Genomic DNA, 18,216 nt, shown 5'->3' with positions numbered 1-18,216 from the left:
CCCTGAGCAATATAGCCAAATACACCATATGTCTATCTCCTCTCCTTCTGGGTGTTGCAAACATATGCACTAACTTATAATACCCTGTTCTACAGTGTAGCGCAGGGTATAAAAAATAACGAGACAGTATAATTTTTTTAACCGCCAAATCCTCAACGACAATCTGAATATCTTCCAAATACATTGTATATGCATTCACACATACATATGTATACATACACATACATATGTAACATATATATGCATACTACATATCTAGGGGATAGTATATACCATCGTTTACCCCAAATGAGCCAAACCACAGACCGATCACAGACAAATATATGATATTTATATATCGCAATTTTTTTTGTTTTGTCAAATAAATAAGAAAAAAAAATGCATTCATGATTTATTAAAAATGTTGTTATTTTTATAGAATTTTGGCATTGTTCCTGATTTTCTTACAACGTAGACACAAATTTTTATATTGTGGTTCATCCTCGTTCTTGTGGCATTTGCTGTGATTTTTTTTGTCTTGTTTTGTTGTCCCATAGCAAAACAAATTTACCTATGTTGGCTAACAGGGTGGACGGACATCCAGATAGACCACTGTCATTGCATTATAAGACGACAGCAATGGCAGTGACATAGAAAATGTGAAGACAACAAAACAGAATAAAATCAAAACAAACCAAGTGAAATGAAATGAAATGGTGAAAACATTTCAGAAAATGGAGGTCAATATCAATAAATGTCGATAGAATTTTGCATATAGTAATTTGCCTAGCAATATCTATTAAAGTTTTTATTTTGATATATCGTGGTGTTGATCGTTATGTTACTCCAAAATTAATTGTGAATTAACATTTATATGTTATTAACATTTATTATTAAAATACTATGTCGGTCCGTATGTTTCTAAAGGGATCTAAAAAATATTTTGTTGACTACACATAGAAAATATTGTTGTACAATCCACTACAGAATGGCTAATGATGGTTACCACTTTACAGCCTTCAAATTCGATGATGGACCATATCGAGTCAGGATATGATATAGGCTCCATTAAAAAAAATGTTGACAAAATGTTCTATAGAAATAAAATTTTTACAAAATTGTCTATAGAAATGAAACTTTAACAAAATTATCTATAGAAATGAAATTTTACAAAATTTTCTATAGAAATAACATTTTGACAAAAATTTTCTATAGAAATAAAATTTTGACAAAATTTTCCATAGTAATAAAATTTTGACATACATTTTCTATAGAAATAAAATTTTGACAAAATTTTCTATAGAAATAAAATTTGGACAAAATTTTCCATAGAAATAAAATTTTGAGAAATTTTTCTATAGAAATAAAATTTTGACAAAATTTTCTATAGAAATAAAATTTTGACAAAATTTTCTATAGAAATAAAATTTTGACAACATTTTTTAAAGAAATAAAATTTTAACAAAATTTTCTATAAAAATAAAATTTTAACAAAATTTTCTATAGAAATACAATTTTGACAAAATTTTCTATAGAAATAAAATTTTGACAAAATATTCCATAGAAATAAAATTTTGAGAAATTTTTCTATAGAAATAAAATTTTAACAAAATTTTCTATAGAAATAAAATTTTGACAAAAATTTCTAAAGAAATAAAATTTTGACAAAATTTTCTATATAAATAAAATTTTAACAAAATTTTCTATAGAAATAAAATTTTAACACAATTTTCTATAGAAATAAAATTTTGATAAAATTTTGAAAAAATTTTCTATAGAAATGAAATTTTACAAAATTTTCTATAGAAATAAAATTTTGACAAAAACTTTCTATAGGAATAAAATTTTGACAAAATTTTCTGTAGAAATAAAATTTTAACAAAATTTTCTATAGAAATAAAATTTTGACAAACATTTCTAAAGAAATAAAATTTTGACAACATTTTTTAAAGAAATAAAATTTTAACAAAATTTTCTATAAAAATAAAATTTTAACAAAATTTTCTATAAAAATAAAATTTTAACAAAATTTTCTATAGAAATAAAATTTTGACAAAATTTTCTATAGAAATAAAATTTTGACAAAATTTTCCATAGAAATAAAATTTTGAGAAATTTTTCTATAGAAATAAAAATTTGACAAAATTTTCTATAGAAATAAAATTTTGACATTTTTTAAAGAAATAAAATTTTAACAAAAATTTCTATAAAAATAAAATTTTAACAAAATTTTATATAGAAATAAAATTTTGACAAAATTTTCTATAGAAATAAAATTTTGACAAAATTTTCCATAGAAATAAAATTTTAACAAAATTTTCTATAGAAATAAAATTTTAACAAAATTTTCTATAGAAATAAAATTTTGACAAAAATTTCTAAAGAAATAAAATTTTGACAAAATTTTCTATAGAAATAAAATTTTAACAAAATTTTCTATAGAAATAAAATTTTAACAAAATTTTCTATAGAAATAAAATTTTGACAAAATTTTCCATAGAAATAAAATTTTAACAAAATTTTCTATAGGAATAAAATTTTGACAAAATTTTCTGTAGAAATACAATTTTAACAAAATTTTCTATAGAAATAAAATTTTAACAAAATTTTCTAAAGAAATAAAATTTTGACAAAAACTTTCTATCGAAATACAATTTTGACAAAATGTTCTAAAATTTTGACAAAATTTTCCATAGAAATAAAATGTTGACAAAAACTTTCTATAGAAATAGAACTTTGACAAAATTTTCTATAGAAATAAAATTTTAACAAAATTTTCTATAGAAATAAAATTTTAACAAAATTTTCGATAGAAATAAAATTTTAACAAAATTTTCTATAGAAATAAAATTTTAACAAAATTTTCTATAGAAATAAAATTTTGACAAAATTTTCTAAAGAAATAAAATTTTGACAAAATTTTCTAAAGACATAAAATTTTGACAAAATTTTCTAAAGAAATAAAATTTTGACAAAATTTTCTGTGAAATAACATTTTGCAAAAATTTTCTATAGAAATACAATTTTGACAAAAATTTTCTATAGAAATAAAATTTTGACAACATTTTCTTAGAAATAAAATTTTGACAAAATTTTCTATAGAAATAGAATATTAACAAAATTTTTCTATAGCAATAAAATTTTGACAAAATTTTCTAAAGAAATAAAATTTTGACAAAAATTTTTCTATAGAAATGAAATTTTAACAAAATTTTCAATAGAAATAAATTTTGATAAAATTTTACAAAAATTTTCTATAGAAATGAAATTTTACAAAATTTTCTATAGCAATAAAATGTTGACAAAAACTTTCTATAGAAATAAAACTTTGACAAAATTTTCTATAGAAATAAAATTTTAACAAAATTTTCTAAAGAAATAAAATTTTGACAAAAACTTTCTATCGAAATACAATTTTGACAAAATGTTCTAAAATTTTGACAAAATTTTCCATAGAAATAAAATGTTGACAAAAACTTTCTATAGAAATAAAACTTTGACAAAATTTTCTATAGAAATAAAATTTAAAAAAATTTTCTAAAGAAATAAAATTTTGACAAAAACTTTCTTTCGAAATACAATTTTGACAAAATGTTCTAAAATTTTGACAAAATTTTCCATAGAAATAAAATTTTGAGAAATTTTTCTATAGAAATAAAATTTTGACAAAATTTTCTATAGAAATAAAATTTTGACAAAATTTTCCATAGCAATAAAATTTTGAGAAATTTTTCTATAGAAATATTATTTTGACAAAATTTTCTATAGAAATAAAATTTTGACAACATTTTTTAAAGACCCGTGTAAAAATTGGGGGATCCAATCCTATCTAATAATATCAAATTGGATCTAATTGGATCTGTTCAGATATTGGTTCAGACATAATTAGATATGCACAGATATGCTATATATGGTGCTAGATCTGGTTAGATATAATTGCAGATCTCATCATATATATTATAATATCTAATTATATCTGGCATATCTAATAATATATGCTTGGATAGGACCATATATAGCACTATATCTAATAAGATATGGTAGATATAACATCATATCTGACTATATATGGGGTTAAATACGGTCCAAAATATAATAAAAAAAAATCATGAACAAGTTAAAAAGATTTTTGAAATACACGTCTACACCTCAATGTCATTCGTGTCTGTTCTGGTACACACATGTACAAGTTACGTATAGTGTCACACTTAAAAGGTGTTCTGGCCAACACTATACACCGTCATAGACCTGAAAAATGTACACGAACATTTCTTTTGTGTAGGCTTAGTGTACAGCCATCGTATGCAAAGTTAGAAGTTTTTATAACAAATAAATAACAGATTCTGAAACTTTAATATGTTTTTTTATAAATATTTGCAAATTTTATTGGGAAAGTCACTTATATATGTCAGAAACCACGATTTTAAAAATCCATCTAAAATTTGAACCGAAATTTCCTCTGATTGGTGTATAAATTTTGGGGTTGTTTTAATCAGCTGATTTTCAGTGTGTTCGAAAGTATAATGTTGCCACAATTTTTAAAAGTTAACACAAAAAAGTTTTAAGCAAAATTATCTATGATTTTTGTGAATACTATCCGCTTTCCTAAACAAATCAAAGGTCTTTTTGAAAATATAAGGTAATTAAATTATAACTTTTACAAAATCAATGGGCTAAGAATAGTGAATTTTACCAAATTTATTGCATGAAAAATATGGCATCTTCAATTCTGCAAAGTGTTCTTGGTGCACAAATCACTGAGCAAATTAAAAAAAAACTAACGCCGCCAATATCTTTCTGCACATGGAGGCCGACACGATAGAAAATTTGTTTGCAATATTATTGTAAATATTTAAGCAATACAAATGAGAAAAACCTTAACAGAATAGTTAATTATGCCCACTATAATTAAATTTCCTTTAATGTATGGATGTTAAAAACTGTTTGACCAAAACCAAAATAAAAACTTCTCCGCCGTCAAAAACAAAAACGAGACGAAACGTCGATCGTTTGTTCATGAGTAACATTGAGGAGATAGAAAAAAACAAATCAAAACAGATTTGAAGCATCACGCAATTGTCTCCTTTTTCTTGATAAATTGCTCTTGTCCTTACAATATTCACTGCTAACATAAAATCCGGCAGGCATTTTATGGCTTTGAGTTACGCACTTACTTTTAATTTTTTATGTTTATACCGGCAAAATATGTTTTGTTTATAATTTCTGTCTGCAAATAATATGGCTTGCAGAAAAAATCAGCTGTCACATTTTTCGATTAAAAGTCCGAAAAAAGTTTTCACACGTGTGACTCAGAACAACTAACTTTGTGTGTGGTGTGTAGAAAGTGTATAATGTGGTGCACAATGCGGTGTGACCCAGAACAGACATGATTATGTCAAATGTCAACGGGGCATCACTTCTAAACAAATTTAACGCCAGACTAGCTGAGAAAATTAAGAAATTTAATATAATTGTTTTAAATTTGTTCCTTTGATAAAGTGTATATCGTTTCCTTTATTGCGGAGATTATGTAGGTAAGTAGATTGTATTTGTTATTTCCTTAGTAGTCATTTTCATATTGTTTTACTATTTTCTAGATTTGGAAAAAAAGGAAACCTCAGTGGTGTACTGGTTAACATGCCCGCCTTGCATTCAAAATGTCACGGGTTCAGTCCCAGTTCCGACCAACACCAAAAATTATTTCGGCGGTGGGTTATCTCCTCGCAGTAATGTTGGTGACATTTCTGCTTCAAAGATTCTCTAAGTTGTTTCAGCGCAACGTGAAATGCCGATAGGTCTCGATTATAGCAAGGAGGTCCCATGTTATTGAGCTAATTATTGAATCGAGCAGCAGTCAGTGATAAGTGAGATGTTGATCACTGTGATGTCATGATGGTCTGAATAGTATGTATGAGCCTAAAATAACAGCCTATCGCTATACCTAACCTAATCCCGAATACACTTTAAATGTGAGTATTAAAAGCAACATAAAATTATATGGCAATTTTTATTGCAACTTAAAGAAGAATGATCTAAAACAATACTAATACTTGCGTACATAGTTCAATATATTCCCATATTTGTTTATTCCTATATTTGTTTAATAATTGTTTTTTACTTAATTTCATTGCAGATTGCCTTAACGCTGTAATACTTTAGTCGCGTGTCTATGTCCAAAGCAGAAGAAACAAACGAAAAAACCCTTGGACAACACTCTAACTCAACTGTCAATACTCTTAAATAGCTTTGATGGATCAATTTAAATTAAACATATTTATTATGCACATACTTTTTGTCTGTATTATTAAATAAAACTATTGATTTTATATACAAACTAGCGTAACCCGGCCCGCTTCGCTGCGCCTTCCGAAGCATATTTGGAGGAATATTTTGCGTTAACTTAGTCAACTATATCCTTCGTGCTGAAAACAAATTCGAAAAGATTTGAATTCTTTTAAACAAATTGGACTACTTGATTTTTCGTTTATAGGTGCACATACGGCGGGAGAGGGTGTACCTTCTTCTATATTTCTTGTGAATTTTAAGTGTGGTTTGTCAAGGAAAGGTATCCTTCTCCTCAACATATCTGAAAATTATGCTCTATATTATAATAACATACAAAGAATTACTGTTTCCCATCCAATAAATCGGAAAAAGCAAAAATAGTAACAAATTTTACCACATTAACATTTGCTAAAATGTTGGAAAATGATGCACCCTCTACGTTGGCTGCCAATTTCATGTAAATTTAAGTTCTTTACTAAAAAGAAGTCTGGCAGAAGCCTGTGCAAAAATCATAAAATTATGTACCGAGTTCCCATTTACGGACAACCCTCTACTTTCAATTTAAGAAAAAAAAAACGGACAAAAGGGAACCCTCCCCCACATTCGCTCCACTCCGACCTGATATCGGACTACCACGTACCCTATATTAATTTCGCAACTACTCAATGGTCCCTATAAATTCTATCGAAGTAAATCGACAAAGTTTATTTCAATTTTCCCCTTCCCCAACCAGATATCGAAAAATTATATACTAATTTAAAAATCATGTATAAATTTAATCACCTCCTCCCACGTTCCCTGTAAATTTCAAGTAGATCGGCGATGTTTAAATTTTGCTCTATTGTTTTAAAGGGACGTCACTTTCCCCGATACAATATCGACAAACACCGTAGTGAATAGCACTGAAAATGAAAATTCTTGAAACTTTCCTTCAAGTGTGGGGCAAGGAAGGTTGCCTCTTCGTTCATAACCTTCCCCCACTGCCTATGTAAATTTCAAGAAAACTTAAGAATTGTTGTTTTTTTTGCAGTTTTAGAGGAGGACCTCCTCCCCGACAAAATATCGAAAAGTGATGTAGCGTATCTTTTGTAAACGTCCCAGAAAATGTCAAGCAAATTATAAGCCTAAAGGGGCGGCCTCTCTTCCGTCCAAATATCACAAAATCTGGTATCAACTATTAATATCGTAACCTCTCCCCAGTCCTCTGTAAATTTCAAGTAACTCGGTAAAATTTTAATTGTTTCTCTGTATGTACTTAAGAGAAGCGGATGTCTCCCTATGCCCTTTTATTTTTATTAACCCATTTTTTCCGTAAAATTTCAGTCGGGGGAGTTTAGTTTTGTTTGTACTTTCAAACAAAAAAAAATCGGGCAAAGGGTGGTCCCCCTCCCCGACCAAATATCGAAAAATAATGTAGCGGATTTTTGTCTAGATGCCAACCCCAACATTCAATGAAAATTTCAAGCAAATCGCATAATTTTGTTCCAAGTTTCAAAAAGTAGGGCAACGGGGAGGTCCCCCTCCCCATCCACATATGAAATCATCGGGTACCCCATATTAATTCCATAACCTCACCACATGTTCTCTGTAAATCTCTGATAATTTAGAGAATTTTAGTTTTTTCGCTGTACTTAAAAAAAAAGTCGAACAAAGGGGAGGCCCCCCTCCGCCACCAAATATCGAAATAAAAAGTAGCGGATCTTTGTCTAGATGCCAACCCCAATCTTCAATGAAAATTTCAAGCAAATCGGTCAACTTTGGTCTAATTTTCAAAAAGTCGGACATAGGGGAGGTTCCTCTCCGCGACCATATGTCAAAAAATTAGGTACCCTATTTTCAGCACATGAGTGCCCCCCACGATCTCTGAAAGTTTCAAGTAAATCGGTTCAGCCGTTTTCGCGCCAACCCGGAACATACAAATAAACAAACAAACAAATAAACAAATATAATTTGAATTTTATATATATAGATTATGGGCTTTTATGTGTTGAAAGATCTCGAAAGATACAATTGTATCAAATAATATACAATTATATAAAATTAGATCTGATTAGATGTGTCTCATTTTTGAGATCTGATCAGATCCAATTTCATAGTATTTAGATCTGACCAGATATAACCATTTTTCGGATCTGCTCAGATCTGACCATATATTGGCTCAGATCTAACCATATCAAATCAGATCCCCCAATTTTTACACGGGGAAATAAAATTTTAACAAAATTTTCTATAAAAATAAAATTTTAACAAAATTATCTATAGAAATAAAATTTTGACAAAATTTTCTATAGAAATAAAATTTTAACAAAATTTTCTATAGAAATAAAATGTTGATACAATTTTGAAAAAATTTTCTATAGGAATGAAATTTTACAAAATTTTCTATAGAAATAAAATTTTGACAAAAATTTCCAAAGAAATAAATTTTTGAAAAAATTTCCTATAGAAATAAAATTTTGATAAAAATTTCTAAAGAAATAAAATTTTGTCAAAATTTTCTATAGAAATAAAATTTTTACAAAATTTTCTATAGAAATAAAATTTTAACAAAATTTTCTATAGAAATAAAATTTTAACAAAATTTGGCAAAATTTTCTATAGAAATAAAATTTTAACAAAATTTTCTATAGAAATAAAATTTTGACAAAAATTTCTAAAGAAATAAAATTTTGACAAAATTTTCTATAGAAATAAAATTTTAACAAAATTTTCTATAGAAATAAAATTTTAACAAAATTTTCTATAGAAATAAAATTTTGAAAAAATTGTCTATAGAAATGAAATTTTACAAAATTTTCTATAGAAATAAAATTTTGACAAAAACTTTCTATAGAAATAAAATTTTGACAAAATTTTCTGTAGAAATAAAATTTTAACAAAATTTTCTATAAAAATAAAATTTTGACAAAAATTTCTTAAGAAATAAAATTTTCACAAAATTTTCTATAGAAATAAAATTTTAACAAAATATTCGATAGAAATAAAATTTTAACAAAATTTTCTATAGAAATAAAATTTTAACAAAATTTGCTATAGAAATAAAATTTTGATATGAATTTTCTATAGAAATACAATATTAACAAAATTTTCTAAAGAATTAAAATTTTGACAAAATTTTCTATGGAAATAACATCTTGACAAAAATTTTCTATAGAAATTAAATTTTGACAAAAATGTTCTAAAGAAACAAAATTTTGACAAAAATTTTCTATAGAAATAAAATTTTGACAAAAATGTTCTAAAGAAACAAAATTTTGACCAAATTTTCTATAGAAATAAAAGTTTTACAAAAATATTCTATAGAAAATTTTGTCAAAATTTTCTATAGAAGTAAAATGTTGACAGAATTTTCTATATAAACAAAATTTTGACCAAATTTTCTATAGAAATAAAAATTTGGTAAAATTTTCTATAGACATAAAATTTTGGTAAAATTTTCTATAGAAGTGCAATTTTGAGAAAATGTTCTATAAAAACCAAATTTCATACAAAGGATCGTGGGTTTAATCCTAGTTTCGACAAAACACCAACATTTTTTCAGCGGTGGATTGATTATCCTCTCTCAGTTTAACTGGAGACATTTCTAAGGAATCTATACCTGTCTTACTTAATGCCAAAATACTTTTTTAGACAAAGCTCTTTGTTGCCGGATTTTGTTTATTTAAATCGGTTTACCTAACTAATGGACATAACTTCCTTTCAATTTTGTTTTATCTTCTAATTTCCCAATGCATGTACTCTTCGATGCAGTACAAGCAAAATTAGCAATTGAATGAATTTTAATTAGAAAATTGCCATATTTGTCAACAACTGTTATATTTACAGGCTGCAAGATAATTTCTAAAATAGTTGAAAACCATCTCAGACATAAATAATTATTTTAATTTTCACCGGCATAGTAGGTAGACACCTGTATGTATATGTGTGTCAAAATCATACACTGTATATAATTTGCATAGGATTTATAAAAATATAATATTTTAATTTATCTAATGTGATATACAGAGTTTTCCAATATGATGTGTTATTTTGATATTATGAAAATGTAATTTTTGGTCCCGAAAACTATGCAAAATTGGCTCAGAATCTATGAATTTTCTGCTGTATATATTTCCTATTAGTTCTTCAGATGTGATTGTATTTAAGTATTTTAGATTTTATTAAAACAAAATAAGGAAAAATAAAAAATAAATTTTATATATTTTGTTTCTTATCTGTTCATAAGGACGTTTTGAAGACTATAAAATTCTATTTTGTGCGAATCTCGACATTAATAAAATTTTAGTTTTAAATTTAAATAAGTAAAATTATGTCATATTTTGCAAAATATACCTAAATTTACAAAAAAATTTTAATGAACTAAAATAAAATTAAATTGGAAATGTTAAATAGAAATATTCGATTTTTTTCTGAGGATATGTAAATAAGGCAGTCCATAATAATTTTGTATGAAAATAATTATAAGTTATTCTTTTCGGACACTGAAAATGTATTGTCACTAATTGTACACTGTAAATGGCTTCAGTGGTCTGTCTAAAAATAGCTTTGAATAATGGATTTCCTAGTTACAATGGGTGCGTATACGTGATGATAATTAATTAGCATAAATTATACGCACTATTATCCTTCACATTAAACTTTTCGAAATTATATACTAATTCCTTTTTTTTATATTTTCTATTCATTTTCAAATAGATGTATGGTCGTTATACCAAAGATTTAGGAGAATTTGCCAAAGATGAAGCCAGAAAACTCAAACTCCTTCAGAAACGAAGAAAATTGGAGGACAAACAGAGGAATAAGGTAAGTTGAATAGAGAGTACTTTTATTTTTTCAACAAACTTTATTAACTTTTTTCTAAAAACCACAAACTAATACTCCTCTAATAAATTATATAAAATAATTAATTAATTTTATGCACTAACACTATGCATTAAATATCATGAGAAACATATTTTTAAGGTAAACAAAAAATTAATTTTTCCCTTTTGTAGTTCCTAAAATTGCTCTAATTAGAAATCTTGACCAATGATAAATCAAATCATTTGTTTATTTTATCTTTGCTAATTGTTATTTTGATAGTTCTTGAAATTAAATTAAATTGTTAAAAATAACTTTAGCTATAATAAGAATCTATTTTGAGTTTATTTAATGAAAGTAAAGCATTCTTATTGCAATATTTGTTTTAGTTTTTTTTTGTTTGTTTTCTATTGAGCACTGAGATAAATAATCAGTGATTTGAAATAAAAATAAGAGGAGATTAATTTTTTATATCTATCATATAAAGGTGGGTACTATGTAAACTGACAATTAATTTGATGGTTTATCTACCAAAATAACACTATGCGACAAATCATAAAATGTTGAACCAAACCGATTCATCATAGAAACTATTTATAATATATTTTGTATTAAACGTTGGAGTATATCCATACATGTTTGTAAGAGAAATGGACAGAATAGATTCACGTTTATATTAATGTATTTTGTTGTGAAACTGGACATAGTACCACGATTGCACTTGAGCCAACAAAAAAATCTACCAAAATTTTAAGAATTTTGGTAAAATATTTGTTGTTATTATAAAAAATATTTCGTTAAAATTTTTTTCCATAGACAATTTTTTCAAAAATTTCTATAGAAAATTTTGTAAAAATGTTTATTTCTTAGAAAGTTGTGCAAATTTTTATTTCTATAGAAAATTTTATCAAAATTTTATTTTTATAGAAAATTTTGCCAACATTTTATTTCTATAGAAAATTTTATCAACATTTTATTTATTTATTTATTTAAGGTTTTGTATGGGTCCCAACACAGTCTGGTTATATAGACCCTAAAATCTTATTCACTATCAGCAATAGGTATCAACATTTTATTTCTATGTAAAATTTTGTCAAAATTGTATATCTATAGACAATTTTCTAAAAAAATTTTATTTCTATAGAAAATTTTGTCAAAAATTTTATTTCTATAGAATAATTTGTCAAAAATTTTATTTCTATAGAAAATTTTGTCAAAAATGTTATTTCTATAGAAAATTTTGTAAAAAATTTTATTTCTATATAAAATTTCTCAAAATTTTATTTCTATAGAAAATGTTGTTACAATTTTATTTCCATAGAAAATTTTCTCAAAATTTTATTTCTAAAAAAATTTTGTCAAAATTTTGATTTCTATAGAAAGTTGTGCAAATTTTTATTTCTATAGAAAATTTTGTCAACATTTTATTTCTATAGAACATTTTATCAACGTTTTATTTATATAGAAAATTTTATCAACATTTTATTTCTATGGAAAATTTTGTCAACATTTTATTTCTATGGTAAATTTTGTCAAAATTTTATTTCTATAGAAAATTTTCTAAAAATTTTATTTCTATAGAAAATTTTGTGAAAAATTTTATTTCTATAGAAAATTTTGTCAAAACTGTTATTTCTATATAAAATTTCTCACAATTTTATTTCCATAGAAAATTTTCTCAAAATTTTATTCCTATAGAAAATTTTCACAAAATTGTATTTCAATAGAAAATTTATTTCTATTTTAATTGACAAAAAATTTACTTCTCTAGAAAATTTTCTAAAAATTTTATTTCTATAGAAAATTTTGTCAGAAATTTTATTTCTATAGAAAATTTTGTCAAAAATGTTATTTCTATAGAAAAATTTGTCAAAAATTTTATTTCTATAGAAAATTTTGTCAAAAATGTTATTTCTATAGAAAATTTTGTCAAAAATTTTATTTCTATATAAAATTTCTCAAAATTTTATTTCTATAGAAAATGTTGTTACAATTTTATTTCCATAGAAAATTTTCTCAAAATTTTATTTCTAAAAAAATTTTGATTTCTATAGAAAGTTGTGCAAATTTTTATTTCTATAGAAAATTTTGTCAAAATTTTATTTCTATAGAAAATTTTGCCAACATTTTATTTATATAGAAAATTTTATCAACATTTAATTTCTATGGAAAATTTTATCAAAATTTTATTTCTATGGTAAATTTTGTCAAAATTTTATTTCTAAAGAAAATTTTCTAAAAATTTTATTTCTATAGAAAATTTTGTCAAAAATTTTATTTTTATAGAAAATTTTGTCAAAAATGATATTTCTATATAAAATTTCTCACAATTTTATTTCCATAGAAAATTTTCTCAAAATTTTATTTCTATAGGAAATTTTCACAAAATTTATTTCTATTATAATTGACAAAAAAATTACTTCTATAGAAAGTTTTCTCAAAATTTTATTTCTATAGAACATTTTGTCAAACTTTTATTTCTATAGAAAATTTTCTCAAAATGTTATTTCTATGGAAAAATTTGTTAAAATTTTATTTCTATAGAAAAATGAGACAAAAAGTCTTTCTATTTGTCAAAAATTTTATCAAAATCTACGAGTACAAAAATCTACCATTCGGGTAGAATTCTACCATCTGTGGAAACCGTACATAGTATCCGCCTTAGATAGATTTTTTTTTTTTCAAATAAAATGGAAATTTTTCAGTGGCGCTATGAAAATGGGTCCCCCATAACTCAAATGAAACAGTGCCTCAAATGTAGAGCGACGCTTCACAATGCCAAAGGTCCCCATGAAAATGAGCCCCAACCAAATATATCTTAAAATCGACCACAAACTATTATGGGGCCAATTTTAACATCTGTTTTAAGACCCCATGAAAATACACCCCAACTGTTGGGTCGAAGGTTGCCCACTTAAAATTTTCCATTTAATTTTCATGGGGCTCATAAAGGGTGATACGGTCAAAATTTGGTCAATATAAACTTGACGTATTTCTTTCAATTTTGCATTTAAAAAACCTGAACACCCCTCATTTTAAAGGTGTGTGTGTGTATGTAGAATGTTGCTCCTATTTTGATTTTGGAATTCAGTCTTCAGTTGTCAAAATGCCGCCCAAGCAAGAAGAGCAGCGTATCAAAATTTTGGCAAAATCGCTACATATGTAATTAAAGTGTCGACAGCCAGGAAGTCTGGATCGGGGGGAAATCGAAAACCGGAAGCCGCTGAGACGACAAAGAGAGTTGCCGGTAGTTTCAAGCGAAACCCTAACCTCTCTCTCCGAGATGCCGCAAATAAGCTGGGTGTATCGTCTACAACCGTGCATCGAGCCAAAAAACGAGCCGGACTATCGACTTTCAAGAAGGTAGTGACTCCAAATCGCGATGATCAACAAAATACGACGGCCAAAGCGCGATCCCGGGGGCTGTACACGACGATGCTGACGAAGTTTGACTGCGTGGTAATGGACGACGTCAAAGCCGACTACAAGCAGCTTCCGGGACAGGAGTTTTATACGGCAAAAGGAAGGGGAAAGGTAGCAGATATTTTCAAGCAGATAAAACTGTCAAAGTTCGCAAAGAAATATCTGGTTTGGCAAGCCATCTGTACCTGTGGCTTGAAAAGCAGCATTTTCATAGCTTCCGGGACTGTCAACCAAGAAATTTACGTGAAAGAGCGTTTGAATAAACGTCTGCTGCCTTTCCTGAAGAAACACGGTTGTTCCGTACTGTTTTGGCCGGATTTAGCATCTTGCCATTACGGTAAAAAGGCCATGGAGTGGTATGCCGCCAACAACGTGCAGGTGGTTCCCAAGGACAAGAACCCTCCCAACACGCCAGAGCTCCGCCCAATTGAGAAATACTGGGCTATTGTCAAGCGGAACCTAAAGAAGACCAAAAAACTGCTAAGGACGAGCAGCAGTTCAAGGCAAACTGGCTTTCTGCGGCGAAGAAGGTGGACAAGGTGGCTGTACAAAATCTGATGGCAGGCGTCAAGCGTGAGGCCCGGCAATTCGGATTTGGAAAAGCGAAAGCCTAACTGAATATTTTTCCTGAATTTTATACTATTTGAATTTGAAAAAGAAATTTAATTTGATTTTTTACATAAACGATTTCACCGATTTACACGCGTTTTCCCTTGACCAAATTTTGACCGTATCACCCTTTAGTCATAGCGCCTCAGCTTATTCCACTTTGGTATCTTGTTAGCCTATTTTGAACTCTGGTCATAAGACAAAATCTTGAACCCCTACCATGGTCCGTATATAATGAAAATAGAAGTCAAAAATGAAATGCAGTTACTCACTAAAAATCATAAAAATTTTATGTTGTTGTTTCCCTATAATTTTTGGGTTCCATTTCCTATAGATTTTTTTACACGGGACCTAACATATATGGACCTCCAAAAAAATGTAAAAATTTGATGTTATTGTTTTCCATAAAATTTTTGAGGTCAATTTTCATAGGACCCCTATTTATAGCTCCCATATTAGCTCTTCAATAACTATTTTTATTTATTTTTTTTCTGCATAACGTTCTAACAAATATCTTGGATTGTTCATTAATAATAAGTATCTTTGTAAACATTTATATTCTTGGCAAATTAATAATACTAATACGTACCCTAGGTATGCGACCTATGGTGCGTGTACATTATTTGTTTACCTATACTATTAATAAGTATACGCACAATGTTCCCGCCCATTAAATAATGCTATGAATTAATAACGAAAATGTATTTTCTATTTACCAAAAATATATATATTGCAATTTTCCTAATTCCATAAGAATTAAAAAAAGAAATTGTATTTCATGGCTTGCTTTTGTTATTTTGTTCAAGTAGCTTATGTTTTTTCTTTTTTTTTTTTGTGAACATAAAATCATAATCCTATCACAACAAATTGATTATAAAGCAGCAGTGCTGGGAAATATTATTTGCAGGAACTCCTAGGTAAACGTGAATCACGTGCATTTAAAGTCTCATCATGGATATGGAAACACACATTTGCCCGTCTGGGCGAAGATTGGGTATTTTTAGCACTGCTGGGCATTATCATGGCCCTATTATCATATGTCATGGACAAGGGTATATCAATATGTACAAATGGTAAGCACAATACACAGAAAAAAATTTCATCGACATTTATTCAATTAAAAAATTTTAAGAAAAATATTCAATTAAAAATGTAATTGGTCCAACAATTTTATTAATTGAAAAAAAAAAAAATAATCATAAAAATTAATTGTATCAATTAATTTTTTAATTATATCAATTAATTTTTTAATTATATCAATTAATTTTTAATTGTATCAATTAATTTTTTGATTGACTTTGGTGATTGATATTATCATTTCTCTGGTTGAAGACATTTCAATTAAAAATTAATTGGATCAATTAATTTCGTGATTGACCATATTTTTTGTGTGTAGAGTAAAAAAAAGGAGAATATTTCTATTTTTATTTTTATTCAGAAAAAATCACCAATATTTTTCCATTTAAATTGAAATTTAAATTAAAAAAAAAAACAAATACAAATTTAATTGGATCATTTAATTTTTTAATTAGATCAATTATTTTTTAATGGGATTAATTAATTTTTTCAAATTACGTTGATGATGGATATTATTACTTCTATGATTGAATAAATTAAAACTAAAATTAAAAATAAATTGGAACTCAATTTCATAATTGAAGAAATATTTTTAACTGTGTGGAAAATTATTATTTATTTTTACTTTTTATATTTACTTCAAATCTTTTACAGCTCGCGTTTGGCTATATCGAGACCTGACAACTCAACCCATTGCTCAATATTTTGCTTGGGTCTCATTACCCGTCTGTTTAATACTCTTTTCGGCGGGATTTGTTCATCTTATAGCACCGCAGAGTATAGGTAAATATTTTTTGTAAAATTATTTTTCGGAAATAATTTGTTTGTTTAATAATTTCTTATACTAACACTATAAAAAATATATTTTTTTCAAAACCCCAATATTTGAGTAAAGTAAAGCCCACATAACTATAAAGCTTTTTTCACTTAACACCAAATTTCATTTAATTCTTTCCTCATTGTAAATGTTTATTTTTATTTCTATACTAAAACTTGTAAATTTTTTTACTTACTTACTTTACTGTAATGGTTTGTTCACTATATCTACTTATCTATACTAATATTTTCTAATAAGATCGCAATAAAAAAAACTTGCGACAGCCTCTTTCCATTTACAAACCTCTGTAACACAGAGTTGCCATAAATGAATTAATCATAGGCACCTCAATACGAAGGGTATAGTTTTCTTGAGAGAAAACTTTTTGTCATTTCGGAGACCATATTTTTTTTATAAGAAAGTGCACTTTCCTTTTTTTTAAGAAAAGAAAAATAGTGTACTTTTAATAAGAAAACTATCGTTACTTTTTAGTAAAACACTTACGCTCATAAGATTAGAAAGGGAATTCTGGTGAAATTACGAACGGAGATAGTAAAAAAAAAATTGGCAACGTTTTCTATAGAAATAAAATTTTGACACAAATTTCTATAGAACTAAAATTTTGATAAAATTTTCTATAGAAATAAAATTTTGGAAAAATTTTCTATAGAAATAAAATTTTGAAAAATTTTTCTATAGAAATAAAATTTTGACAAAAATTTCTATAGAAATAAAATTTTGATAAAATTTTCTATAGAAATAAAATTTTGGAAACATTTTCTATAGAAATAAAATTTTGACAAAATTTTCTATAGAAATGAAATTTTGACAAAATTTTCTATAGAAATTAAATTTTGACCAAAATTTCTATAGAAATAAAATTTTGACAAAATTTTCTATAGAAATAAAATTTGGCAAAATTTTCTATAGAAATAAAATTTTCACAAAATTTTCTATAGAAATAAAATTTTGCAAAAATTTTATATAGAAATAAATTTTGGCAAAAATTTCTATAGAAATAAAATTTTGGCAAAATGTTTATAGAAATAAAATTTTGACAAAATTTGCTGTTGAAATAAAATTTGGACAAAATTTTTTATAAATATAAAATTTTGACAAAATTTTCTAAAGAAATAACATTTCTATAGAAATAAAATTTTGACAAAATTTTCTATGGAAATAAAATTTTGACAAAATTTCTATAGAAATAAAATGTTGACAAAATT

The 18,216-nt window shown here is 26.0% G+C and overlaps 1 protein-coding gene and 1 long non-coding RNA gene across 12 annotated transcripts in view; both read left to right on the top strand.

Moving 5' to 3' along the window:
* Nucleotides 1-18,216, top strand: part of ClC-a (chloride channel protein 2) — a 111,380-nt gene that overhangs the window by 70,975 nt on the left and 22,189 nt on the right. For 7 of the 11 annotated variants that reach the window (XM_075289537.1, XM_075289539.1, XM_075289533.1 and 4 more), the window contains 3 exons: nucleotides 10,960-11,067; nucleotides 16,004-16,169; nucleotides 16,828-16,956. In XM_075289537.1, coding sequence (XP_075145652.1) covers nucleotides 10,960-11,067; nucleotides 16,004-16,169; nucleotides 16,828-16,956 — 403 coding nt within the window. Of the gene's footprint in view, nucleotides 1-10,959; nucleotides 11,068-15,981; nucleotides 16,170-16,827; nucleotides 16,957-18,216 lie in introns of all 11 variants that reach the window. The other 4 variants (XM_075289540.1, XM_075289543.1, XM_075289542.1 and 1 more) reach the window with 1 other exon arrangement.
* Nucleotides 5,496-6,248, top strand: LOC142220416 (uncharacterized). The gene is made up of 2 exons (XR_012717869.1): nucleotides 5,496-5,948; nucleotides 6,113-6,248. It is a non-coding gene; the product is annotated as an uncharacterized LOC142220416 (long non-coding RNA).

Source organism: Haematobia irritans, chromosome 1 (assembly GCF_050003625.1).
Source record: "Haematobia irritans isolate KBUSLIRL chromosome 1, ASM5000362v1, whole genome shotgun sequence".
Classification (NCBI taxonomy): domain Eukaryota; kingdom Metazoa; phylum Arthropoda; class Insecta; order Diptera; family Muscidae; genus Haematobia; species Haematobia irritans.
This window is presented reverse-complemented; position numbering and strand designations above follow the sequence as displayed.